The sequence below is a fragment of the Talpa occidentalis genome, unplaced genomic scaffold (assembly GCF_014898055.3).
Source record: "Talpa occidentalis isolate TD23 unplaced genomic scaffold, MPIMG_talOcc4v2.1 talOcc4.12, whole genome shotgun sequence".
In the NCBI taxonomy this organism is placed as follows: domain Eukaryota; kingdom Metazoa; phylum Chordata; class Mammalia; order Eulipotyphla; family Talpidae; genus Talpa; species Talpa occidentalis.
This window is the reverse complement of record NW_023601212.1, coordinates 265,989-292,145: the sequence shown is the minus strand read 5'-3', so window position 1 is coordinate 292,145 and position 26,157 is coordinate 265,989. Positions and strand designations below refer to the sequence as shown.

The 26,157-nt window shown below is 64.8% G+C and overlaps 1 protein-coding gene across 1 annotated transcript in view; it reads right to left on the bottom strand.

Moving 5' to 3' along the window:
- The window catches only part of FAT3 (FAT atypical cadherin 3), a 123,255-nt gene that overhangs the window by 71,581 nt on the left and 25,517 nt on the right, over window positions 1-26,157 (bottom strand). The window contains 1 exon segment of the mRNA XM_037504725.1: window positions 7,002-10,309. Within this exon segment, the coding sequence (XP_037360622.1) occupies window positions 7,002-10,293 (3,292 nt within the window). The 5' untranslated portion in view covers window positions 10,294-10,309.

Below are 26,157 nucleotides of genomic sequence, written 5' to 3'. Positions count from 1 at the left end.
GGATGTGACGGGGAAAGAACAAAAACCGTGGCGGGGGCAACGCGGGGCCAGGAATGGCCGATGGGGCTGGGTGGGGGGCAAGTCACCGTTAAACCCGCTCTGGAAGTGAAAATGCCGGCACCACCTCAGGCCGCGCAGCCCGGCAGAGGCTGTGGGGGCGTCGGCGTGGGACGTGGGGTGTGCAGGTGGAGGCCACTGTGGAATCCCTGGTCCCTTTCAAATTCTACCGAGTTACTCCAAATCAACAAAAATGAACCACCCCACAAAGGAGCGAGCCCCTCCCAAAGAGAAGACGGATCAGGGCGGCCTCTGCCCCGGAAGGGGCAGCGGCCACGCCGGGGTTCTCCACACTGACCCCCTCGGCAGGGGCAGCTCCCCCGGCCGCCCGGCTGTGGCCACGCAGGCCCCTCCCCGGAAACCCGTCCCTCCGGGGCAGCCCCTCCGCCCGCTGGCGTCCAGGCGAGTGTCCTCATTCCCGCTCCCTTCTTCACAGGAAACCCGCCCTCTGGATGCAGCCCGCGCCCCTGTGTCGCGGGGAGACCCGCCTGGGAACTCGCCGGAGCCGCTGAGAGGGCAGCTCTGGGGACACCGTTCCCAGAGTGAACCCCGGGACCCGCTCTCCGAGGCCAGCACCTCCAGAACACGACTTCACACCGTCAGTACTTTAAGGGAGACTCAGTAAAATACGAAATACATCCTTCCCCAAAGACAGCACTTCTGGAAACTTTCTGTTCAGGTGTGTTTGGAGAGAAATTATTTTTTTATGTCCAAAAGCAGCTCCTGAAAATGTCACAAGGCCAGGGAAGCACACATGTGCTCGGTTCCCAGCACGCGGCCACCTCCCCGCCACAGCAGGCCAAGCCACGGCCACTGGGGAGCTGTGCCACGCGGGCTTAGACTGCGGCCACGGCCGGAGGGGCCACGGAGGAATAAACACCAAACAGGAGCTTATTAATATGGGACAAACAGCTTTTCTAATTAATTCTGCAAAAAAAGAGCTGAACAAATGGAAAGAGAACCACCTCTCCTTGTCCAAACACAAAGAGAAAAGAAAGTGTTGCTCAGGTGTCCAGGCACCCGCCCCCGAGCCAGCCACGAGAGGAGCACAGTGAAACTCGAAGTGGCGCCAAGCTGCAACACTGAAGGTGAGACTTTACAAATAAACATGGGAGACCCACCAAGGACGGGTGGTTTCTTCTCTTGAAAGGCGTTGCTGTCGAGTCAGCAGCACCAGCGGGCCGGGGCGGCGTGAGACAGGAGACCGCGGTTAATGGAAAACGAGAAAGTTAGTGAACGGAGTCAACCCGGGTGTTCTAGGAGCGTGGCTGAGACCACGGCTCATGGGAGCCAAGAGCGGCAGCATGACGGAGCGTAAGAAGCCGCCGCCGTCTTCGAGGCTGTGCGCGATGGAGATCATTTAAATCAATTGCGTTACTGTTTCTTAGCAATTTGATAAAAAGGAAAAACAGCGTAATGGGAAGCAAGTGGTCCTCCGGGAGCGGGAGCCGCCGGCGGCGGCGCTCGAGTCTGCCTGCGCGGCCCGCGTGTGGAAACGGGACCGTGGGAGACGCCCGAGCCGGCCTGCCCGCGGCCTCGACTCTGCGCGACTGGAATTATCGGCGGGGTGAGTGAGGGGGGAGCGCGCCCTCCCCTCCAGGCCCGGGGCGGACGGCAACTTGCTCCAGCCACGTCCCCGGGGAGAGGTGAGGCCGCCCCCTGGAAATGGTGGCGCGGGGCAGCCGAGAGCGGGCGGGGTGCTCGCACCCCAAGACCCGGCCTGCCCGCCTCCCGCGAGATGCTCAGGACAAGCCCAGGTGGGGCAAGGCCCCCGCGCCCGGGAGGACGGTCGCAGCACCTGCTCGCTCGCCTGGCTCTGCTCCTGTCCACCTCTTCCTGCGGACGGGGCCAGGGAGCCGGGAAGCGGGGCCAGGCTGTCCCGGCTCCCGACGTGCTGAGAAGCGCCCCTCGGGCCAGGCCCAACAGAGCCGAAGACCAAGCTTGGGAGGGAGAGGGGGTGTGCGCAGCTCCCGGGGCCCCGCCTGCTTCCTGGGGGTCCTGCTGGGGCAGACCCAGTAGCTCTCCCTTCCTCTGCACCCCACACGTCCCTAATGCCCCCCAGTTTGGGGAGACAGCCTTTGAGACAGCAGCCACCCCTTCTCGGGGTGCGGCTCCCGATGAAATCTAATTTCCTCCCATGACGCCCGTCTCCAGTGCTGGCTTCCGAGTGGTGAGCGGGCCCCGGCCGCCCTCTTCCCCGGCTTCCGGGGGTCAGCGCCCTCTGCGGGCAGCAGCCGTGTCCACCGAAGTCATTTCCAAAACCAGGGGGCGGCCTGCGGTCTGGCCCTGTTGACCCAGAAGACACACACTCACACGCACACACACACACACACACACAGAGACACAAACATGGCACCCACAGCCCTAGGCCTGCTGGCTCCCTGCGAGCCCCGTGCATGTGCAGGCCCAGGGCAGGTCTCCGGACAAGAGCACGCCCAGCACACGCCTCTGACACGCCCGGCCCTGAGCACTGAAGATGCTGGTCGAGAGGCAGCATGAAACAGTGCCTGAGGAAGCCCTGGCGAGCTGCCCTGCCCACCCCATGCTCGCTGCCACCCCCAGGGAGCCTCCCAGCCCCACCAGAGCCCCACATGCTGGGCCCCAGGGGTTCCCCGCCTGCTTGTCCGCCTAAGCCCGTGCTCCCCAGGAGGCAGACGGTCCCCCGTCCTTCCACAAAGACCGGCCTGGCTGGTGAGTGCCAGGCCCTTGCTGGGGACCCTCCTGGCAGGAGCTGCTGCGGGAACAGCCAGGCCGCGCTCCCGTGGCACCCAGACCCCGTCACGCAGGTCCTCAGCAGCCCCCGGAGACACTCACGACTCCCGTCTTTTAAATGCAGCAAGGCATTTTCTTGAGGTGGGGACTCTGGTTTTACCAAATAAGAAACCAAGTTCCAGAGAGATGGAGTCACGTCCCGCCGCGCCGCCGAGCAGGGGCCACGGTCCCGCCTCCGCACAGTAGCAAGCAGTGTCCCTGGGGCGCAGGAAGTCCCTGGGGGGCTTTCTTTTCTGTTGCTTGTCTCTTTTCGGCTTATTCACATTTTCTAGCTTCATAATGACCCGTATAATCTTTTTAAGATTTATTATTTATTTGTGCATACAAGAGCTGGGGTGCAGGCCAGAGGTGCAGGGGTGAGAGGACTCCCCAGAGACAGAGCTGGGAGCAGAACAGGTGGATCCACTGAGACACTCTGCTGAGGGGAGCAGCGGGGAGACGGGAGAGGTCTGCTGCGCCTGTGGGTCGCTCCCTGGCTGGGATCCAACTCATGCTGCAGTGGCTGCCAATAGCTTGATAGCCTGAGACTAACCCCTGCGCCCCCAGGAAGGCCCGACCCAGATAACCGTAAACATAATTCACAACAGAAAGCAACTGGCTGACAGTGTGATGAAGACAGATGCTACATCAGACAGAAAAAATGGTAGAGACAAGGCCTCCCTGGTGGCGCAGGCGGTTGAGCGCAGCGCTGTGGAGCTGTCCTCAGTCTCTGCAGTGCCAGTTCGATCCCTGCCAGCAGCGGAGATACCTACATGGCACGGCAGACCCCTCCTGTCTCCCCACTGCTCCCCTCAGCAGTGTCCTCCGTCTGTCTGCCTGTTCTGCTCCCCACTCTCTGGTGAATCCTCTCATCCCCCACACATCTGGCTTATACTCCGGTTCCTGTGTAAAAAAATAAATCTTAAAAAAAAAATGTAGAGACAATAAAAGCCACACGTGTCCACTCGCAGCCTCTCTCTGGGGGCCCTCGGGGCCCCCTCCCCATGCGGAGGCCCCCAGCCGGGTGCCGCTCACGGGGAAGCGGTGCCCGAAGGTGTCATGGCTTCAGAAAGAGACAGGGCGAGGGGCGGGCAGGAAGGCCTGTGCTGGTGCTGCCTCCTAGCAGGCCTCTGCCACGTGACCTCCCAGGGAACGGCAGTCGGACTCTGTGGGTGCCGGGCTCCCCACGGGCCCTTTGCCAGCCACACGTCTGCCCTCCCCTGCTCCGGCATCTGCAGGAATCTGGGTCAGGCAGTCACGGGGCTGGGGCCTCCCACACCGTGGCATGGCCTGGTGAAAGGCAGCAGTTCTGTGCGAGCAGTTCCGGACGAGCCCCTGTGACCCGCCAGACACGGGCCCTGCGCCTCCTGGTCCAGTCGGATTCCGACTCTGCCGTGTCCACTGTGGGCACACAGCCTTGCTCTCCCGCCAGCCTGCTTTGAGTCCCACTCGAAAGCCTCTTACTCGCCCCCTAACTGCACATCCCGGCCCGTGTCCTGAAGAGTCAGCCTCTGAGGGACCCCGCGCCGGCCGCTTCTGTGCCTGCTCCAGGTTCCCAGAGGAGTCCCCTCCGGCAGGCCCGGGGCTTCAGGCCAGAGCTGGGAGGACCCAGACTCCCGCTAACCTCTTTTTGCTCGGAATAAACCTGCCAAGAACCCAGTCTCGTCATTCAAGTCACCCCCGGAACTCCCCTCTGCCGGGCACGGCCCAGCGCATCCCCGACACAGGCGCAGCCGCAGGAGGGCACGGCGGGCAGGCCTCCACTCTGGGCCGTCCTGGTTCCACGCAGGCCGGCGTCTCAGGGCAGGTTTCAGGGGCCACCTTTTCAAAACCCAAAAGCCAGCACCCACCAAAACCAACGCCTGCTCCTCCACGCCCTTGGCCTCCCCTGGCGTCCAGGGTCCACGCTGGCCTTCCCTCCCTCATGCCGCGCACTGCCGAGACAGCGCAGCGCTGTCCCCCGTGCTGACCGTCGCGCTCTGCACCCCATTCCCTCGTGAACGGCAGAGACCCCCTTGGTGAAGGCGTCCCCCCTTACACAGCCCTCACTGTGGGCCCCTGGGCAGAGGCCGCGGTGACCCTGGTGGGCAGCTCTTCCGTCTCCGCGGCCCCTTCCCGCCAGCTCGCTGGTCCCCGCGCTTCTGCGCAGGCGTCTCAGTGCAGCAGCCCCCCTGGCTTTCTCCTGTGCCCCTCCCTGTATGGGGCAGGACGCCTGGCCGCTAGGGGCCACAGGGGTGCTGCCTTCAGGTCAAGTTCAAATCTTCACCCCTGCCGCGCTCCTCTCTGCGTGCAGCTGCGGGCAGGCAGCCGCACTTCCGGACACGAGGCCGGGGGTCCCCGTGCTGCCGGCCGGCCCCCTCTCCCCCTGCCCTCCCGGCCCGCTGTCATGACCGAGGCCGGAGAGACCCGCCTAGTCTGCTGATCTGTGCGCCTGTCTCTGGCCATCACCACGCTGCTGCTTGGGAACAGTTTAAAACCGAACAAAATAGGTCTCCAAACTCTCAGACTTGCTTTAGCGAGTCGTGGCCTTCTATGGCTTCATGTCAACTTCAGTATTTTTTCCCGTTTCCCTGGACTACGCCGCTGGACCACTCGCAGGGACTCTAGGAAGCTGCTGTTGGCCTGGTCAGGACGGTCGTTCAGCTCCGGATCCCCCGGCCCTGTCCCCGGGGCTGCAGCCTCCACTGCACAGACCTCCCTTCCTCTGCTACCCCTTCCTGAGTATTTGCTTCCAGTTTGGGTGTGGCTGGGGTTCACCAGAGACAGAGCAGGGAACAGAACAGGCAGACTGACGAAATCCACTGCTGAGGGGAGCAGCAGGCGAGACAGGAGAGGTCTGCGCGCCATGCGGGACCCTCGCCGGCTGGCCAGGATCGAACCGGTGCTATGGCCGGGGCTCTTGTGTCTCTGGACGCGCACGGGGCAGACCCGTCGCCTCCCGGGGTGAGGGCCGCCTCCGCGGCTCCAGAGCCCAGGCCAGGACCAGGCCAGCAGCCAGGACAGAGCTGCGAGGCCAAGCGGCCATGCCAAGCCGGGAGGGCTGGGCGCTGGGCAGAGGCAGGGAGCTCAAAGACCTGCCTCCTGAGGTCTGGACCGGCCAGGGTGCCCCCAGACAGAAAGCCCCTCATCTTCTCAGCCCACAGACCCCCTTCTTGGCTTTCACCCTCCCGCTGCTGGCAAGCTGGTGACCAGGAGCTGCAGGTGAAGAGCCCCGGAGGAGACCAAGCTGCGGCACCTCCAGCAGACCTTCCCCACCCCAGCGCCCTCAGCGCCCCCAGCCACCCCGCCATCAGCGTCCCAGCACCCACCCGTGGCGAAGCGGTACTCTCTGGGTGGGGGCGGGCTGTGGCTATGTCGGCCGGGCGCCCCGAGAGTCTGCTCTGAGGTCTCCTGCAGGCCCCGCCGACCCACCCAGGCGCTGGAGGCCCACAGCCATGCCCGAGCATGGCCCTGGCTGGCGCTGCCACGGGGGCCTTAGCGGGTAAAGGCCCAGCGTGGGGCAGAGCTCAGTGGAGGGACTTCCTCCTGCCCCGACTCTGCCTGTCCAAGAGCCATTGGTTGGCTCTGCTGAGGGGTACCAGGTGACCCATCCCTGGCACTGACTCTTCCTCATGGAGGCCAAGGAGTCCCCAGCCCAGCCCACAGCTAGAGCCGCTGCACAGGGCCCTGACTCCGGGCGCGGCGTGTCGGCTGCTTCCACAGACCAAGCACAGCTCCTTGGGCCCCCCATGGACCAATGTGCACTGGGTCTCTGCAGACGCCCTCCCGTGGCCTGTGTCCACCGTGACCTCGATGCCAGGAACAAGGTGCCCGTGGGTGTTGAGACGACGGCCTGGCTGTGTCCTGGACGCCACAAAGCCCGACACCCCCGCCCTGTGGCAGACTTGGCCAGGGCAAAGGGTGAGGGGATGGGGTGAGGGGTGTGCTCTCTGCGGGCACCACGCAGGGCCGGGGCGCCAGGGTGGGGGGCAAGGGGTGGCCCTCGGGCTGATAAGCAGCAGGAACCATGGACTGACTGGGACTTCCCCACGTTTCAAAACGTTTCTCCAAAACTCCATTATGACAATTCAACCTTAATGCCCATTTCTTATAAAGCGCACTTGCGCCCCCCCGGCCGGGACGCACACACCGGGGTTGCGTGTGCCGGCCAGACCGCGGGACCCGAGACCTGCCCACCCCACCACCGGACTCACCAGAGTCCTCGTCGATGCTGAAGCGGCCCAGGCCGCTGCCGTCGCGGATGGAGTAGCGCAGCTCCCCGTCCCGGCCCGGGTCCTCGTCGCGGGCGGCCACCCGCAGCACGCTGCTGCCCACACGCGCGTCCTCCCGCACCGAGCCCAGCACCACGAAGTCCGGGAAGCGGGGCGCGTGCAGGTTCTCGTTGACGTCCACCACCTCCACCGCCACAAAGGACACGGAGGACAGGGACACGGGCCGGCCCTTGTCCTTGGCGCGCACCGTCAGGTTGTAGAACTGCTGCTTCTCGTAGTCCAGCTCCCGGCGCAGCCGCACGGCCCCGCTGGCCCTGTCCACCTCGAACCTCCCGCCCTCGTCGTTGACCAGCGAGTAGCGCACCTGCCCCCCGGGGCCCAGGTCCGGGTCGTGGGTCTCTAGCCAGGCCACGACCGTGCCCACCGGGAGGTCCTCCGGGACCTTGGCGCGGTAGCCACGGGGTACGAAGGCCGGGGCACAGTCGTTGACGTCGTCCAGCAGCACGCGCAGCGTGGCCACCGAGGACAGCTGCTGCCCACCGTCTGCCCTGTCCCTGGCTTCTATCCTCAGTGAGTAGCTGGCTCTGGACTCCCGGTCCAGCTGGTCGGCCACGTACACGACGCCGGTGGAGCTGTTGATGGCAAACTGCCGGGCGTCGGTCAGCAGGGAGTAGGTCACCTCCCCGTTGGCGCCCTGGTCCGGGTCCCGGGCCTCCACCTGGATGAGCTGCGTGCCGACGCCCGCACTCTCCGGCACGCTGGCCGCGTAGCCGTCCTGCAGGAACACGGGGCTGTTGTCATTCACATCCTCTACGGTGACGGTCAGCAGCCGCCACGCAGCCCTCTGCGGTGTCCCCAGGTCGTAGGCGGTGATGTTGAGGAGGTAGAGGTCCGTGCGCTCACGGTCCAGTGGCATCAGCACCGTCAGCTGCCCGGTGTCCATGTCGATGCTGAAGCAGCTGTCCGTGTTGCCATCGGCGATGGTGAACAGCACCTTCCCATTGAAGCCGGCGTCTGGGTCGGAGGCCCGGACCCTCAGGACGGCGGCGCCCACAGGCAGGTCCTCCCTGACCGCCAAGTCCGAGGGGAGCGATCTGTCGAAGCGGGGGCCCTCCCTGTTGGCAGCGTAGAAGTCCAGGAACCCGTCCCCCTGATGCAGCCGCCCATGGGCCTTGGCCTTCATGAGCAGCTTCTCCGCCAGCCTCTGCGCCACGCGGGTCTCTCTGCAGCTGAAGCTCTTGGAAGGCGCCTTCCCCTGCAGGACCGAGATGTTCACAGACGTGGGGTCCGCAAAGTGCTCCCCGTCGGTCGCTGTGATCCTGAGCGCGAAGTGGGCGTTGTGGGCGCCAGCGTCCACCAGGGACTTCTTCAGCTGTAGGACCCCAGAGTCCGGGTTCAGGTAGAAAAAGCCCAGCTCATTGCCAGAGAGGATCTGGTACTTGACCAGCTCGAGCTCGTCCACGTCGATGGCAGACACGGCAGTGACGTGGCCCCCTACCGGGAAGTCCTGGGCAATGGCCCCCTGGCAGGCCACCCTCTCAAAGAGTGGCCGGTTGTCATTGGCATTGCGAACGCGCACCGTGACGTTGACCTCGCGTTCGTGCCGGTAGGGCGCGCCCCAGTCTGAGGCCCGCACCACGAAGCGGTAGGTTTCCGGGCAGGACTCAAAGTCCAGCTCCTCAGTGGTGCTGACCAGGCCCGTGAACTGGTTGATGGCGAAAGGCAGCGGGCCAAGGCTGGCGATGCTGTAGGTGATGTAGCCGTTCTCCCCCTGGTCGCGGTCAGACGCGGAGACGGCCAGCACGCCCGTGCCCACCGGCACGCTCTCGTTCACGGCCACCTCGTACCAGGGCTGCTGGAACTCGGGCGCGTGGTCGTTGGCGTCCTCGACAGTCACGGCCACGAGCGCCCGCAGGGCCCCGCCCCGGCTGGTCACCTCCAGCTGGTAGAGGTCCTTGTGGGCGGCGCTGAGCGGCTGCGCTGTGACGATGAGGCCAGACCGTGCGTTGATGCTGAAGCTCCGGGCGTCCTCCCCGGGGGACAGCCTGTACTCGGTGCCTAGCGGCTCAGGGCGCAGTTTGACCACGGCCACCGCCACGCCCGGTGGGGCGAACTCACTGACGCGCACCTCGTACCGCTCCTTCTCGAAGCGAACGGGGGCCACGTTCCTGTGGGGGTTGGGCACGCGCAGCAGCGTGGCTGCCGACAGCCGTGGCGGCGAGCCCCGGTCCCTGGCCTGCAGGGTGAGGTTGCAGCCCAGGGGGAAGCTGGCCCAGTCCACCGGCCGCCGCTGCTTGACCCGGTACTCATGTGTCCACGTCTCGTCCCTGGCCAGGAAGAACTGGCCCAGCGGGTCCCCCGCCACTATGGACACGGACTCCACCTCCCCGTTGGCCCCCTCGTCGAGATCCTCTACGGTCACCAGCGCGTAGGTGGGCTCTGCATCCAGTGGGGAGGGGGCGAAGGCAGCCACGCGCAGCGTGGGGGCATGGGCGTTCACCCGCTCCACGTGCACGTGCAGCCTGGCGGTGCTGCTCACCCCGTTGTTGCCATAGAGCTTCATGCCCCGGTCCACGGCCAGCACCTCCAGGTCGTGCCGGGCCTGCTCGTCGTAGTTCAGCCGCCCACTCAGGGAGATGACGCCACTGGTGGGGTGCACAGAAAAGAGGTCGACCCTGTTTTTGAAATAGTAGTAGAACTCGCCGTTGGAGCCGATGTCTGCGTCCGTGGCAGTCACCTGGGCCACGCTGGCCCGCAGCGGCGTGCTCTCGGCTATGGTCACCGAGTACGTGGTGGGTGAAAACAGAGGCCTCAGGTCGTTCATGTCCAGCACCTGGACACTCACCTTGGTCCAGGCCTCCAGGTCCTCTCCTCTGACAGAGCCTTTGACCACCAGCAGGTAGTGGTCCTGCACTTCCCTGTTCAGGATCGCCGAGTTGCCGCCTTTCGTTCGGATCCTGAGGAAGCAGAAGTCTGCGATGAGCACCTCCTCTGCCTTGAAGAAGCCCTCCTCGTCCCCCGACACCACCCTGTACTTGACGTCCCAGGACCGGTCGGCCAGGGCGATGCCCATCCTGCCGGGGCTGCTGACATAGGTCCTGGCGGCCGAGTTCTCGTGCACAGTGGCATTATAAACGGGGTGCGTGAAGTGGAAGCCCAGGGGCCCGCTCCCCGGCAGCCCCTGGGATGCGGCGGCCAAGAGCTTGAGCAGCAGGACGATGAGGCAGGAGGGAGGAGGCCGGCGACCCGCAGGGAGTCCCATCGCTACGCCCATCTCGTCATGCCTGCGCCTGCCGGAGAAGCAGAGGGAGAGTTAACGGCTGCATTCTCGGCTCCCAAATAAGACACCACACGCAATGCAAACAGAGAAGAGCCCCGCCCTCCCCTCAGAGCCTGGTCTGGATGCTGAGCTCTGCGCCCCTGGGAGACAGTGCCTGGAGCGGGGCCGCTGAGGGAGCAGACAGCAGGCTCTGAGTGGGCGCTGACGCGCTCCCGGGGAAGCAGCCCACCCGGCCCTGCTGCCGCAGCCGTGGCTCCCGGGGCCCCCCAGCGACACCCGCACTGCGGCCGACGGAGCACACAGCCGGAGTAGGGGGCCTCGGGACGAACCTGCCAGTTGCCCACATCTCACGTGAGCGAGACGTGCTGTTCCCCTATCAGGCACCTCGCCAAGGTCAACGCGCTCTTCAGTGAAGAAACTGTAAAATGACTGAGTCTCAAGGGTACAGAGAACTTCTCTTTGAGACAACAGCAAAGTGGGATTCGGGGCGGGGCGCTCAGGGGACCGCAGGAGGGGAAAGGCCGAGCGGGAGCTCAGTGGTGAGTGGCCAGCAGGGAACAAGCTCACGCTGGATGCCTGGCCGAGGGCCAGGGCCGGGGGGCCGGGCCATGCACTGAGTGGCCAGCGGCGACTGCTCGTGCTGGGTGTGGACACTCCCACCCAAAGAGGGGAGACCCGGACCCCTACATCATACAGTGTTTACAAACGACGTTACCTCCAGGAAACAGCACATTTGTTAAATTCAGTTCCTCATCCACTTCAGCTTCATTGTACTGTGGATTTCGCCAAGCCAAAGTCCAGGAAGCTGGCGTCTCGCCCCTGCAGCATCAGCCGCGATCGAGGCACACAGCTGACTTCCGGCCACATCCAGCAGCGGCGGCTGCCCCAAGCCCAGCCCAGGTGCCCGCGGCTGGCGCCGGCACCGCCCTCCCCCGCGCCGGCTCAGGCCGCCACGGCCTTTGCTTTGTCCAGCGAATGGGCCAGCCAGCCTGCCCAGAGCGGACGAGTCACTGGGAGCAAAGAGGAGGCCTCCGCGGGAACAGGGCGAGCGGGCGCGTGTCCACTCCTGCGGGGACACTCAGGAGAGGCCGCCGCCCCCCGGGCCGGACTGACAGCGCCAGCAGCTCGCCCACCGCAGCGGACGTGGTGAGGTGCCGCGTGCTCTGCCTCCGGCGTCGCTCTGCCTCGGTTATCTGCACAGCCCCGCGCCTGCTACAGGGTTGGGGGTGTCTGCTCAGGCGCTTCACACACACACACACACACGGCACATGCATGCAGCACACACACAGTACATGCATGCAGCACACACACACACACGGCCCACGCACGGCACCCGCACGCGGCGCTCCCATCAGCTGCACTAACGAGACCTTCCTCCTGACTCCATTACCATAATTTGCAAACTAAAGTCAATGGAAACTCATTAAAATATTTGACATTATTCAATATTTGCTGTGTTTATCAGACAGCAGCGCCTTTCCTTCCCCAGTGCTAATGTTCTCACTAACACGTCTACACATTCTGGATGCGTAACGGCAACATTCAGATGACTCTACCCGAGCAGCCCCGCGGCGGCGAAGCGCTGTCTATGCACATTACCCTTCCTTCCTGGCAAACCCGGGCACCCCAGTCCCCCTTCTCCCCCCGCTGCCGCTGCCAACTGCACACCGTGTCCCAACAGCCGCCCAGGGGCAAGGAGCCGCCTCTGTGCTCCAGCGAGGCAGCCAGGCGGGCTCAAGGGCAGGCCTTGGGCGGCCTCCCGCGGGCAGCCCCGACACCGGCTTCCGAAGGTGGGCGGCGGGCAGCTCCCGGGCTCAGGCCACACCCGCAGCCTCAGTCCAGAAGGACACTGTCCTGTTGTTCAGGCCTTCGCTGCGCGTGACGCTTTGTGGCTCTCGCACGTGCAAGGACAGCGGCCAGAGGACCCGCAGGCCTGGACGTTCCAGAGGCACAGTGTGTCGTCCCGCCGTCCACGTGGGAGGCGCCGGGCACCAGTGGGCTCCGGGGGCCGCGGGAAGAGAGCCGCCCCCTCCGTGCTCCTCCCCACACCCCGGGCGGCCTGCGAGGCTCCTCCGCCGCGCAGGTGCAGCTTTCACGTGAACGCATGGGAACAAGTCTGTACTTTTTGCTTTTTCGGTGACAGCACAAAGTCACTTTAATGTCTGACTGTGGGGCGGGGCCCATTTCTGCGCCTGGGGATGGCGAGGTCCTGCCCTGCCAAGGGGACGCACCCCCCCCAGGCCAGCTCTGCTCGCTCTTCTCCTACCCGCCCCTCCCCCCAGCCAGCCACAGCCCCCGCGGCGACCTGCTCCCGCAGGCTGCACACGGCCCAGGGTGTGACAAAGGAGCTGGGCTCCGCGGCCGCCCTCTGGGACTGCCGGACAGACAAAGGGAGGCAGGAGCCCGGCAACGCCAGCGCAGCAGGAAGAATGTCGGGCCCTGCGCTAGGCTGGAGATAAACAGAGGCCTCTCCCCAGGCCCCTGCGCACCGGCCGCCGACGCTGGCCGAGCCTGCAGACGCTGCCGGCGGACCCAGATGCCACCGAGCACCCGGGCCCGAGGCTCACAAATGGGACTTTCGGGCAAATAAAGAGCACAGATGAGGTCTCAGAAAGCGCAGCCAAGGGCAGCTCCTCCCGCCCCCAGGTGGGACAGGGGCGCTTCCCGACGGCCTGTGGGGCCAGCATGTCCACCCGGCGGGTGCAGACGTGACCGGAGGAGCCACGGCTCCAGCGAGGGCCCCCGGCCCCCTGCGTCATGGTGGCCTGGGAGCGCGTCCAGCCAGGCTCTGCGGCCCTCACCGCGCATCCACGAGGGGCCTCCATGGGGCCATGCCAGCCAGCTGGACAAGGGGAGCCCGGGGTCCTGTCCTGGGTAGACGTGCATGGCCCTTGGCCACCAGGAAACGCCCAGGCCAGTCGTCCCACCAACCCAGCTCCCAGCGTGCAGCTCACGCCGACGCTCCGGTGGGGCCAGAGGAAGCGTGACGGGCTTTCCAAAGTGGGGGCCGTGCCTGGGGCACTTCCCCGCGCGGCCGCACTCAGGACCAGCCGACTCTCCCTCCGCGGGAAGGGGGGCCGAGAGGCGCCGCACGGGCCGGAGCCATGCTCCCCGCCAACTAAGCACGACCTGCTACCGGGCACGCGGACGCGACAAGAGTCCACCCCGTTATGGCCGCCCGCGCGGGAATGGCTGTGGAAAGACGCAGAAGCTCAGCCTGACAGCGTGACCCCGGCACCGCCCGGGTCAGGAGTCCGTGGGAGGACTCTGGAGAGGGCTAAGGCTGGGGCCAGCTCCATGCGGCCCACGCACGCACACGCACAGCACATGTGTGCACACACGGCACGCACAGCCCACACGGCAGACGCGTCACACAGCACACACATGCACACACGGTGCACACGCACAGCACGCACACACGCACAGCACACACAGCCCTCCTGAGAAGCGCCAGGGCCACACCAGAGGCCTTTGTGATGGTGATGCAGCGCAAACAACAAAATTTTATTTTCAAGCAAGAGAGTCCACCTGAGGTCAAGCAAAACCGCAGGCAAAACTGAAAGAACGTCCACGTAAGACACGCCACCCGCGTCTCCTCGGGTGAAACAACTCGGCTCACGGAGCAGTGCACACACATCCCCGCGCCCGCAGGTCTGGCGGAGGGCAGAGCGCTGCCTCCCTCTCTCCCGACTTCCCTCGCTCGGGAACCACGAATTCCAGGCCCCGAGAGCGGTGCGGCCACCGTTCCCCACGTGTCCAAAGGCCCCAGAGAGGCCGTCTGGTTAATTCCTCAGGCAGCAGCTGCCCAGTGCTCCACAGACCTCCCCGGACCGAGGTGGGGCTGATGGGCACAGGTGGCGGCCGGGGGGCCGATGAGCCCCCCGCAACACAAGGAGAGGGTGGGCGCAGAAGGTTGGGGCCACACACCGCTTCCTGCCCACTTCTCAGCTGGATTTGCAGCTGAGACGACAGATCGCGTCTTGCGGCGCGACTTGCCATGACCAAGCGCGGCAGTGGCTCACGCGGGACTCGAGGGGAGTCGGCGCCAGCCCCGCTTGCTCGCGTGAGTGTCTGGGGGCGGGATCGGCCACGGTACTGAGAGGCCGCGGTGACGGGAAAACAGACGAGCTGCTTTAAATCCAGGCGGCTAAGAAGCGTGTGTTTCATGCGCGTTTCTTCTACCACCTGCCCCCAGACGCGACTCGGCGCAGCCTTGCTCCCTCCAGCTAACCAGACGCTCGGCTGACAGGACCCCGCGGAGGGCCCGGGGCTTCCGAGCGGCCTCCCCCCGCGGCTGCTGTGCTCCGCGCCCGCTCCACACACCGGAGGCCCCAGGCCCCGCCCGCCGGCCTCCGCGACGCCCCTTCGCACACCATCGCCAGAGGCGCCCGAGGAGATCCTCTCTGCACGGCGTGCGACGAGGGGCTTGAAGGAAAGCATTTCACTGGAGAGCAATACATTATTAAAGATTTTATCATAAAGTTCATTTAATACAATTTTAATAATATTAATTATGTATGAAGACATACTGCAACCTTTCCCCATTTAATAAGTAATTTATGCTGTTTACTTTAAACTTACAAGAAAAATGACTTAAAACAAATTAAAATCTAAAATGGTGTCGTATCGGTTTTATCGGGGTGCAGCGGGTAGGAAGGCGCATTGGGGGGCAATGCCCACCGGATGTGTGACCCCGCAGCAAAAACGCCTGCATCAAACGCGCGGACGTTACTGGCTTTTAACGCTTCCAGGGTCTCAGGCTTTCATTCGCGACACACCTTGAGCAAAACCACAGCGCGCGGATGCGAGTGATTTCACTCTCTGCTGAGGGGGGGGGTTGGGGGGTGGAGCCGGGGCGAGGCCCAGGGTGGGGCAGGGGCGGGGGCTGGGACGGGGTGGGGAGCCCAGAGTGGGGGCCCAGGCAGGGCAGGGGGCAGAGGGGCTGGGGTGGGCCACGGGGGTGGGTGGGGCGGAGGCTGCTGTGAGCCGGCGAGAGCCGTGTCTGGGCAGCGCCGCCGTCTTTACGCTCCTGCTCCACCTGCTTGTGGGTCAACGTGACGCTTCTTTCTCTCTTGCCCTGCGGGCCGAGGCCGGCCCCCTGCACCCCCCCAGTTCCTGCTTCTCTTTTCTATCTGGACTTGCCTCCAGACGGCGGTGCCTCTCCTCAAAGTACACGCGAAGGCCGGGTCTGGAGCTGGCATAGGGGCTGGGGACCCCCAGGCTACCTCTCAGGCCCCACGGGCAGGCTCCTCCATCCCCCGTGGGAACCGGAGTCCTCCCGCCTCCCCCGTCCCTCAGGGCAAGCCCTGACGGCGTCTCCTGGGCACGACACCACTCGGGGGCAGAAACAAACTCAGAACCTAGTCACGGCTGAGGGGGTGCCCGGGGCATCACACGCGGGCCCTGGCCACGGGGCTTGAACTGCGAGGGCCGCTTACACACAAGCCGCCCCCTCTGCGGCCAGGCACTGTCTGTCGGCCCGAGAGGCCTGGGGCTGGAGCCCCACCTGTCAGGCGTGCCCGGGGCCACCCCAGCCCCCACCGTCAGACTCGACTGTCTCTGCTTGATCTGCGTCACTCTTAGGCCTGCTCTAATGGACTGACTGAATGTGCTCCCCCAAATTCCTGTGCTGAAGACCTAATCCCCAACGTGACTGTATTTGAAGACAGGGCCCGTGAGGAAGGGTGAAGGTTAAGTGGGGTCCTAAGGCTGGTGTCCTCACGGGGAGAGGAGGGGACCCCAGAGCTCTGGCTCCCCCCACGAGGACCCAGCGAGAAGGGGTCAGCTGTCGCGGGTCAGGAAGAGCCCTCCCCAGAAAGGAAGCAGTAGGCACTTTGCTCTGGATCCGCACCCCAGGGGGATGGTGAGGAAGGCCAAGGCCAAGTCCCGGCCACACTCAGTGGACACGGAGAACAGAGAAGGCGTGTGGCGCCACGGTCCAGGGCTTCTGAGGACTGCGGCCTCCGCCCACCGAGCAGACCTGGGGCCCTCCTCGCTCCACACAGCTAAGGTTTTAGCGGTGCTTTAGCAAATGTGCAGACTCCAAATTTGGATCCATCAGACAAAGCTTTAGACCGGCAAAGTGTGATGCCGTCTCCAGGTTTCATTCCAACCTTGGGGTCTATTAAGAAGTCGATGACGCAGTAACGTAACTTACTCATCAGTCAAGACCAGAAAACAGCCCTTGTTCTTGGGGACTGGGTCGAATGCAGTCACCCTGCGGGGGGCTTCACTCCCGAGACGGCCTACAACCTGCCTGAGGGTTGGAAGATGGACAGAAGCTGCCGCTGAGGCGACCCCACGGGGAGAGCAGAGGCAGAAACACAGCCGCGGGGCTGCCCGCAGAAAGCAGCTCAGGGCATGCGCACGCCCCTGGTTTGCTCCCAGAAATGCTACCCACCAACCCGTCACCGGCAGGTCAGCCGTGCACACCGTCTCTGGAAAGTGTCCAGCGGACACCCGCAGGGCGGCGACTGGCCCTTTGCTGGCGGGGGTGGCGTGGTTGGTTAACTTGCTCGTTTAGCGCATCTGACACATACAGAGCGTGGTAGGGACCGCAACCTCAGTAATAAAAAGACTCCAACAACATGTTGCAAAAACACCTAAGTACTATCATGGCACTTCAGCACACAGGGAAAAGCCTGCAGGTTGCTGTGGGATGGCGGTGGGAACAGGGGTCGGTCCTGGGTCAGGGTGAAGTCTGGAGAGGCTGGTCTGGGTGGGCGGGGAGGTAGCATCAGGGGTGGGAGGTAGGGGCGAGAGCACAGGTCGGCCGGGGGCCCCGACGCTGGGCGCACCTGCATTTATTTGCACGCACCTGGTCTCTGGAGGCCGACACCACACTTAAGCAAAGGCAACATTTGCTTATGCTTGTTCTCCAATGTGTCGACAACGCATTTGCAGGGTCAGGACAAGCGTCCATGCCACTAAGAACTGACCAGGATAGCAACCAGGACTGAAACTCAGATTCAGAGCTGACGACTGCAGGGTCACCTACCCTGTTTGAACTTTTCTCTGTTTAGGGTCGTTCCCTAGATCTTAGGGACTAAACTTTTCCCACACTCAGTCTAAAGTAGAGAAGGTACGCAAGACCCAAGTCCTGACAGGACATTAAATTGCAGGTCACCGGCCCGGCCCCTCTGGAGATGGAGCTCAGCGACCACAGGTGCTGCCTGGTGTCTGGGGAGCTATTTGGAAACAAACAGTCTTTATCCAAAAAGCAAGCTCCTCCTGCTCCCAGGGAGAGGCACGCCTGGCTGGCCCGGCTCCCACTCGGTCCTCCTGCCAGGTGAGCGGGCGGCGGGCACGGTCATGGCCGGGAGGCCACGACTGCCCTGCTCCAGATGTGCTGAGTGGGCTGAGGGCCCCATTCGCCTTTTACCCCGGCTGTCACCGCCTTTTACATCTACTGTCAAAAGATCTGCAAAAGCAGCCCGTGCGCTCAGCAGCAGCCAAAGGCTTTCTTGGTGCTCAGCAGGGGGCACCCGAGTCAGGCTTCCCTTGTGCAGGTTCAGTGAGAGGCGGGGAGGGGACGCTGCTGTGCCCTGCCCGCCAGGTGTGCTGAAAGACCTGGACGCACGTCAGAGCTTCCCGCCCAGCGGCCGCCGCTGGCCCCGCGCCCCTCCACACAGACACCCACACCGCCCCCGGGCCCCGAGAGGCCTGGCCAGCTGGCGTCGCTGAAGAGCGAGTAGGTTTGAGGCAAAGGGCAGTGCGGTTGAAAGCTTGGAAGAGAACCACCCACCAGGAAGACGCGCCTGGGTCTGTCTGTTTCACGGCTCTTGCTCATCTTTCTCTGCACGAGCCCTGTGTGGGGTCGAGGCTGGGAGGGGAGCTCTCGGGGCGTTGGTGAGTGGGCGTGGCTCTGGCCTCGCCTCTGACTGGGGAAGGAGGCAGATCCGCCGCCGGCACAGCAGAGAGGCCAGGACATCACCAGGGCCTGGGCACAGGCCAGTGCGGGCGCTGCTGGGGAACAGCCTCCAGGTCCCGGCTGCTCCCTACCCGAGTCCGGCAGCCCCGGTGGAAGGCACAGCCAGGCCGAGGAGCCGAGCTGCGTGCAGGCCGCTGAGCGCAGTACCCACGGCACCGCCTGCCCCTCTCCAAGCCCAGACGGCGGCCGGGCCGTGCAAGTGGACACGTCGACGTGTCCCTTCGGGGAAAAACGTTTCCCACCTGCTCTTTGGACAAATTTTATAAGCAAATAAATAAGTTGACGGAAGTTGGGTGTCGTAGCACGCACCCCCTCCAGTCGTGTCCGATATTACGTTTCTGACCCGAGGCCGAGATCTCCCGTCTCCGGGCTGGGGCGGGCGTCGGCAGCGGGACCCGGGTCTAGAGGCTTTCCGAAGCCTTCTTGCTGCCCAGGTCCTTGTGCCCGCATCTGGCTCCACGGCCGAGCTCTGAGCAGACGCGAGCGTGTCCTCTTCCCGCCCCGCTGCCGGCGCCCGCGCGGCTCTACCAGCCTTCCCCGCCCCACGTCCCGCCATTTCTCGCTGGCAGAGCCGCACCTGCCGACTTAAAATCGTTTCCACTCGGGCTAAACTCGGCAGAAACCCCTGAAAACGCTGAGTCCGCACGAAGGACATCTTTCACTTGGCAAACGAAAAGCTTTAAATGAAAAGAAAGGGGCGCCATGGAGTCAAACGTCAGTTGTTTTCCTTGGAAAGACATCAGCAGGCTCTCCAGCTATCGCCGAAAGTTGCCAAGATTTTTCCGTCACATAATCACAAAAAACTAGGGGGAGCTGACAGGACAGCCCCCGCGATCACGCTTCCCTGAGAGCCAGGGCACGGCGGGCCGAGCCGCGGGACAGAGCGCCAGTTCCGGCAGCAGCCCGCGCTGTCTCGTCAGAGCGCGGCGAGAAGCCGCACGGGATCCCCGCGGCAGCCCACAGTCCCGCAGGCCTGCTCTGGCTCCTGCAGCAAGCCCCCGGCCCAGCGCTGGCCAGCAGCCGGCCCCACCCTACCCCGTCTGAGACGCCGGCTGCCACGGTAACAAGGCAGCCCAGAGCGGAAACTTTGTGGGGAGAGGGCGTGGGGAAGAAGCAGGGTGGGCAGAGAAGGGGCTCGGCGGACAAGCGCCCTCCCCACGGTGCCAAGCCGCTTTGGTGTGAACGGTCCTGCCTGCAAGTTCCTGGGAGAGTCTGGCCTGCCTCTGCCTCCTGAGGGGAGAGGGCGTGTGTGTCCGTGTGCTGAGGGGCAGGGAGGGCACCCTCGGAAGCCAGGCCTGGACCTGGAGGGCAGGGCCAGAGAGGGGCTGGGGGTGACCACGTGTGCAAGGAGTGGGGACGATGGGCGCGGGACCGAGGCGCAGGCTGCTCCGGGGCAGCGGTCTTCCCGGCAGGCTTCCCAGCTCCACGAGCTGGGGCTGTGGGACACGACGCACAAGACCCGCTGACTGAAATAAGCAAGTGGACACAGAACGACTGGCGGGTCCTGCCCCAGCCCACGGGGCTCCTGGCTTCAGGCCCATCCAGCCTGTGTTCTCCCTTCCAGGCCGGGAAGTTTGGGCCCCGTGGGCTTCGAGTCCAGCAGACCCGGCCAACACCACGCTCGGCCGGCCCGGGCGTCGTCAATGCGAGATGGCCGTCTTCCAGCGTCTCCATGAACTAAGACGGCCTGAAGCTGGGCTGCTGCCCCATAGCCGCCCGCAGCAAGGTCTCCGGAAGGCCGGGTGACCGACCCGCGGGCCCGGGGTCTGAGGAGCCCAGCGAGGACAGCAGGCCCCGTCCTCAGGCTCCCAGGCTTCTGACCCACAGGCCTCTGGGTCATTTCGGCGGGTGATTTGCTCGGACACGTTCTGGGGCCTCCCCCATAACCACCTCGGTCCTTGCCACGACCCTCACAGCAAGTCCTCACACCAGGCGTTCCCTCTGCGTCTGCCTCACCTGCGCGTTCCAGCCTGGAGATGGAGCCACAACGAAACGCGCCAGATTCAGTCTGTCCCTGGAGGGGCCTTTCCGCGGGGGCTTCCAGCCCGGGCCCTGGAACAGCGCTGCTGCCCCACGCGCTCAGGCCATCCCACGCCTGCTCCCCGCTCACTCAAGAAACAGACCCCACCCGCTGGGGAGGCCGCGAAGGCAGTAAAATCCCGACCCCACCCGAGCGTTACCGCGGGTGGCCGGGAGCGTCCCAGAGGTGCCCCTGCCCTCTGTGGAGACTCCTGTCTGGCTTCAGGCGGCGGGAAAGGAAGGTCTGGAAAGTCGTGGAAGAGCTGGCCGCTGAGGCCCGCAGAAAGGGGTCCTGGAAGGAGCGAATTTCCATGAGAATAGGCCCCATTTGTAAGTTCCCAGAGAAGGAGGCCATTAGTGGCCACTTGATTCTGAGGACCCTGAGAGCTAGACTCAGACTGGGCGTCTGGTCTGAGCCACTTGCAGGCGCTGGCACGAGCACAGGGAAGAGAACCAACAAGCGGCGGCAGGTGGGGGGCGTGGACACGAGTCCGGAGCCCACGCTCCGGGCCGGGCTGGACGTCGCGTAAGGCAGGTTTCCACACGTGCCCACTCGCGGGCAGCCCTGGCCCCGCTGCCCTCCAGGCCAGCGCCCCGGGCAGGGCGTCTGCCCCTGCGTATGTCCTCAGCCTGCGGCTCCCCCGCAGGGACTGCTCTGTGAAGCGGCGACGGCCTTGCAGGGCGCGAGCCCAGCCACGCGGAGGCGGCCGGGGCGGGACACGTGTGGCCGCGAGGAAACCCATTCTGGCGACTGAAGTCAAACTGAGCCCCCGAACACGGAGTGACTTCTCCCCTCCCTGGAACCTCATCAACATGACACCGCCAGAAGATTAATCAGCTCTGTAGCTGTTAAATGATTAATAAAAACAGTGATTATAATAATAAATTCCAACTTGAGACTCTCATTCAAACGAGGCCACGAGGACGTCTGGGCGCGTCTGCCAGCGGGAGAGAAATGTCTGCGGACGCGGAGACCGTGATGCTGCAGCTTCTGAGCTACCAGCAGCCAGACGCTTCTCCACCAAGGGGTGATTTCTACTAACGCGTTTGGCACTTTTTTCTTATTTCCCCCGATTAAACTTCGCAGACACACAGACGCTGTGAAGCCTGAGGGCAGACAGGCAGAGGCGGAGCTCCTCAGCCACGGGGGGGGGGGGGGGGCTGGCCGCCATGCCCCCAGCTCCTCTCCCCACCGCAGACCCTGGGCTTGGAGGGCAGCGAAGGGCATTTTGAACCTTCTTTGAGAAACTTCCCATTGTTTCAAAATTTTTGCTGCGGTGACACTGCATCTCCGCACGCCAGCTCGCTCAGCCTGGCAAGCGGCCTGTTCCCCCACGGCGGGGAGGTGCCACCGCAGAGCTGGGCGCACCCAGAGACGGGGCGCGGCAGAGGGGAGGGCTCCAGGCGGACCCTGGGAGGACCCAGGCAGGGCTCGGGGCCAGTGTCTCCTGTCCTGGGAGCACCTTTCTCCTCCCCCACCCCCCTTTCCGGGAGACCTTCGGCCCGGGGGAGGGAAGAGGCAGCCTCCCTGTCCTCACGCCACTTGGGGCCAGACTGGGCGAGGCGGACAGCTGAGGACCTCCAGGGGGCCAGAGACAGGGCCGGCCCCAGCCCCGTCTCCGAGGAGAGGCTGGGCCTCCTGCCAGACTGGCCCGGAGCCAAGCGCAGGGCAGCACAGCCATCCGCTGCCCTCTCGTCCGGGGAGCCAGGGGCCCAGACCAGCTGCAGAGAGAAGACGCCAGGGTGGAAACTGAAAACTCACTTTAAACGCGAGGAGGTTGGTGGGCCAGAGACAAACTACACACTGGACAAGCCGCGCGTGCTGGGCAACACTGCGGGGCGGGTGCAGCGAGCAGCCAGACAGGCCCCTCCTGTGCCGTGTGCCCACGAGCTCAGGGCTCTGACCCGGACAAGCGGCGGGGGCTGTCTCAGGAGTCATGGCCCCCGCCAGCACCACAGAGGCCCAGAGCCCGAGCCCGGAGGCCTGCCCTGGCGCCTCCCACCCCACCTCCTTGCACGCCAGCCACAGGCTTGTCCTCCAGGTAGAGCTCATCGCCGGGGGCCAAGGCCAGGCTTGTGTCCGGCGTCTGCTGGACAGAATTGGACTAGAATCACGGCCAACCCACCTTGCTTGTGCATTCACATAAAGCAAAGTTCCACACGGCGGATGTCTGCAGAGCCGAGCGCCTGCCGCTCTCGAGACCACAAGCAAGGGCAGGACAGACAGCAGAGCTAAGGGTCAGGGACGCAAGGCCCCGGCGCTGGGGGAGCCCAGGGCCCGGTCTCCGTGAGCCGCCGTCTCCTCAGCGCGACCCTGGTCCAGAACCAGACGGCCTCTGGGCCTTCTCCACCTCGATGCCACATCCACGCGACCCATCCTCTCTCCCAAGGGCTCTCTCGGCGCAGCGGTGACCTCTGCGTCACGTGGTCACAGACAGCTCAGCTGCAGCCTCTGTCTGCCCAGGGCTCCGCGTCCCGGAGGCTCGACGGTCCCCAGCCCCAGTGCCACGGCCGCTGCCCCGCACGGCCACTTCGGGAAGAGCCGCCCTGTGCTTCCCAGCGGGCTGGCCCCTCCAGGCCGAGCACAGGAGGAAGGGCCGGGGGTGGGCAGCCCTCGCTCCAGCACGGCTCGGCCGCCCCCACAAGCTCGCTTCCTCCCCGAGTGCCGTGGCCGCTGGCTGAGACAGAAGGCCGGGGCGCCGAGAGCCAGGGGCTCGGGGAGGCTGGGAGGGAGGTTCCGGGACCAGGGGCTGCGGGAGTCTGAGCAACGCTGCCTCCTGGCGGGGACGTTTCCCACCAGACAGCACCGCCGGAGTCGTGGTCCACGCAGGCTGGGACGCGGTCGGGCAGGGGCGCGGGGCCGGAACCCGCCCTAAGCCCCTCCACCCCACACAGGCTCGTCCTCTAAGCACCTCACTGTGGATTTTAAACACCACTTAAATGATCTTCTCCCAAAAGAATTAAATTACCATTTACGGCCTATTCCTCTATTAAAAATTAATGAATTTACTAGTTCCCAGGATGGAGGCCTTCATTTGCTTCATAATGAAAAAAGCTTTGATCTGCAGCCCTCCAAGGCTGCAATTGTTTTTACTCTTCGGTTCTTCTCATTAAAAATAAATACCTCCATTCTCTAAGACGCACCTGCAAAGCACTAAAACACCCGTTTGAACAACGGGAGACCTATTTTCGTCTCCCCGCAAGAAGAACCCACTGTTTAAAGTGCTTCTGCGGGGGGACGCGCCTTCCTCCAGTACCCAGCTCGCTCTGCGCGACCGAGGCCCGATTGGAGGCCTGAGCTCATCAGTGTTTGCAGAGCAAGCGTGGAGGGCAAGGGCGGCGCCGGCTGGGCCGCGCGGGGATCGGGAGCCCCACACCCGCCTCTCAGGGGAGGGACCGACCCTCTGCTCCCAGCCCTTCCTCCAGTCCCATCAGGGGGGGTCTCGCTGGAGCTGCGGCCCCCACGCAGCAGCTGCCCCACATTCGCGACCTCCCACTGGCAGGGCCACTTCCCGCCCTCCAGGGACTCTCCCCCACACCTCAAAGTCCCGCCGCCCCTCCCTTTGCACCTGACCTGGCACCCCACGGCTTCCCACTCTCTCTGCTGCTCCCCAGAGCCCACCTGGGTTTGGGTCCCGGCCCACACCTCACTCCCTCCAAGAGGCCTCGCACACACACCACTGCAGTCACGTCTCTCAGCCCGTGGCGCTGCCCAGGCCCACGCTGAGCCCTGCCCCATGCATGTCCAGGAGGCCAAGAAGAGGCCAGGCAGCTACTCCCTGCTCTGTCCGCCGCACTTGGGGACGCCCAGTGCCATGTGCTCAGGAGCGGACGTCTGGCTGCCCCTGCTCACTGCGCAGACACTTACTCAACGAGGTCTGCATGCCAGGCCAGGCGGGCCCTGGAGAAGGCCTGTAGCCGGCCCGGCCTCCACCTCTGCTGTCACGTGGGAGCTGCGGCATCTGATGGTGATGACCAGAGCAGCAGCTGAAAGCAGAGCCGGAGGTCAGGAAGCCCCAGGTACCGGTCAGGACACGCTGATCCTCCAGGCCGCCGCCACGTGAGGCAACACCTGCAGGCCCTGCTCGGGCTGAGACCCAGGCCAGACATGGCACGGCCGAGGCACCTAAAGGCTCCGTCCGAGGATGCAGACGAAACCCTAACGCCAGCCCAGAAACCCTCAGTCCCGGTAACGACTCAGCCTCCGCTCAGGTGAGAGCCGGGGACGGGCTGCCCAGCCGAGGGACCAGCTCTGCTCCTCAGACAGAGCCGCGGGGGGCTGGGCGCGAGGACCCCAGTGGAGGAGACGCAAGCATCTGTCGGGGAAACGAGGGGCCCAGCGACACACCTCCCCGGGATCCCGTCTCACGGAGGCCGGGGGTGGGGGGGCGGCGGCCCGGCTTCCCCTCTGCCTGGCTGACCACAGCCTGTGACTGGGCCCCACGGCACTGCTGCGCCGGCTCCAGCTGGACCTCAGAACACTGTGGTCCAGCTCAGGCCTGCGGAGCCCAGGAGAGGCGGCCAGGCCCTTGGGGCCCAGGTTCGGGGCAGGCTCACCCTGCTCGCCGCCACGCTCACAGAAACTTGGAGACATCACAGGCCCTCAAGGAAATCAAGGCCGGTTATGACCCACGCCAAGGACGTCTACTGGCCACGAGGCCTCTCGTCCCCTCGTCACTGGACAGCACTCCCGACAGGGCTGGGAGGCGGCTCCATGTGCAGCGTGACCGGCAATGTCCAGGACTGCCCTCCAGGCGTCCCCCCTTGTCCTCTCCAGGGCCATCTGGCCTGTGAGACTCAGTTTTTGAGAACCGGCCTTTTCCCCGCTTTATTTCCTAGAAGCAGCTCCTTCACACAGGAACGGCTCGCTGGTTTACACAACAGTTCGGCAAAACCCTGGAGCGCGACGGGTCCCCTCGCAGGTGGTGCCCGCGGGCTCGGGGCAGTGGGCACAGGTGGGTCACTGAGCGGGCGCAGGTCATCTGTCTCAGGGGAGCCGGCCTGTCAGGCCATGGGTGGCTCTGGTGTGGGGCAGTCGCCGGCCCTGGAAGTGCCTCTCGCAGCGCTGCCCAGCAGATGACGGGGCCCCTGGCCTGGCCAGGCCCCAAAAGGCGTCTCCCGGCGGCGCAGCTCTGTGGGCCGAGCAGGCCCAGCGCGGGCTCCTGGGCAGGCGGCGGGAGGTGGGCATTTTCAACAGGGACCAGTAGGCCCCCCTCCCCCAACTGAAAAAAATGGGACGTGTGGTCCTGGCTGTGTCAAAATTCTGGTTGAAATGGATTTTCAGATCCACGCTCCGCTGTATCATTTGACCACATTACAACTGTTGACTCCTATGACAGCCTGCAATGCCAGCCCCGCCTCGGGCTGGCGGGAGGAGAACCAGGTCCCTCGCCTTGCGGTGTTAAACAATCCGCGTCAAAGGGAGCGTTTTCATTCAGGACTAATGGTCCCCTCAGATTCCAGCACGGGACCAGCAACAGCGCAGGCCTGGGTATGGCCGGAGCCGCCACACACGCCGGGGAGGTTGCGGCCACGTCCGGCCCCCGCCCGGGAGCAGCGGATTCCAGCCCCGCTTCCTCGCAGTTTAGGCGGGCAGGGGCTGTGAAGCTGGCAGTGCTGAAAATGAGAGGTTGTGGCGAGGGGCACAGTGCGCATCTGCCTCGGTCATGGCCATCAATGAGAGCACTTGGGGCGCCCCCACCCAGCACCCTGGAGAGCGCGGTGGGCCAGGCGCTAGGGGCTGGCGGTCCCGGCAGGCGTGGGGTTCCCGGTGGCAGCCTCCGGAGCGCGGGCGTGGGGGTCCTGGTGGCTCAGGCCCACAGCTCCTGGGGCGGGGAGTAGCAGGCGGAGGCCCAGGGCCCAGCAGGCGTCCGCGTTCCTGCTGCACCCCCGCTCTCCACTGCCATGCA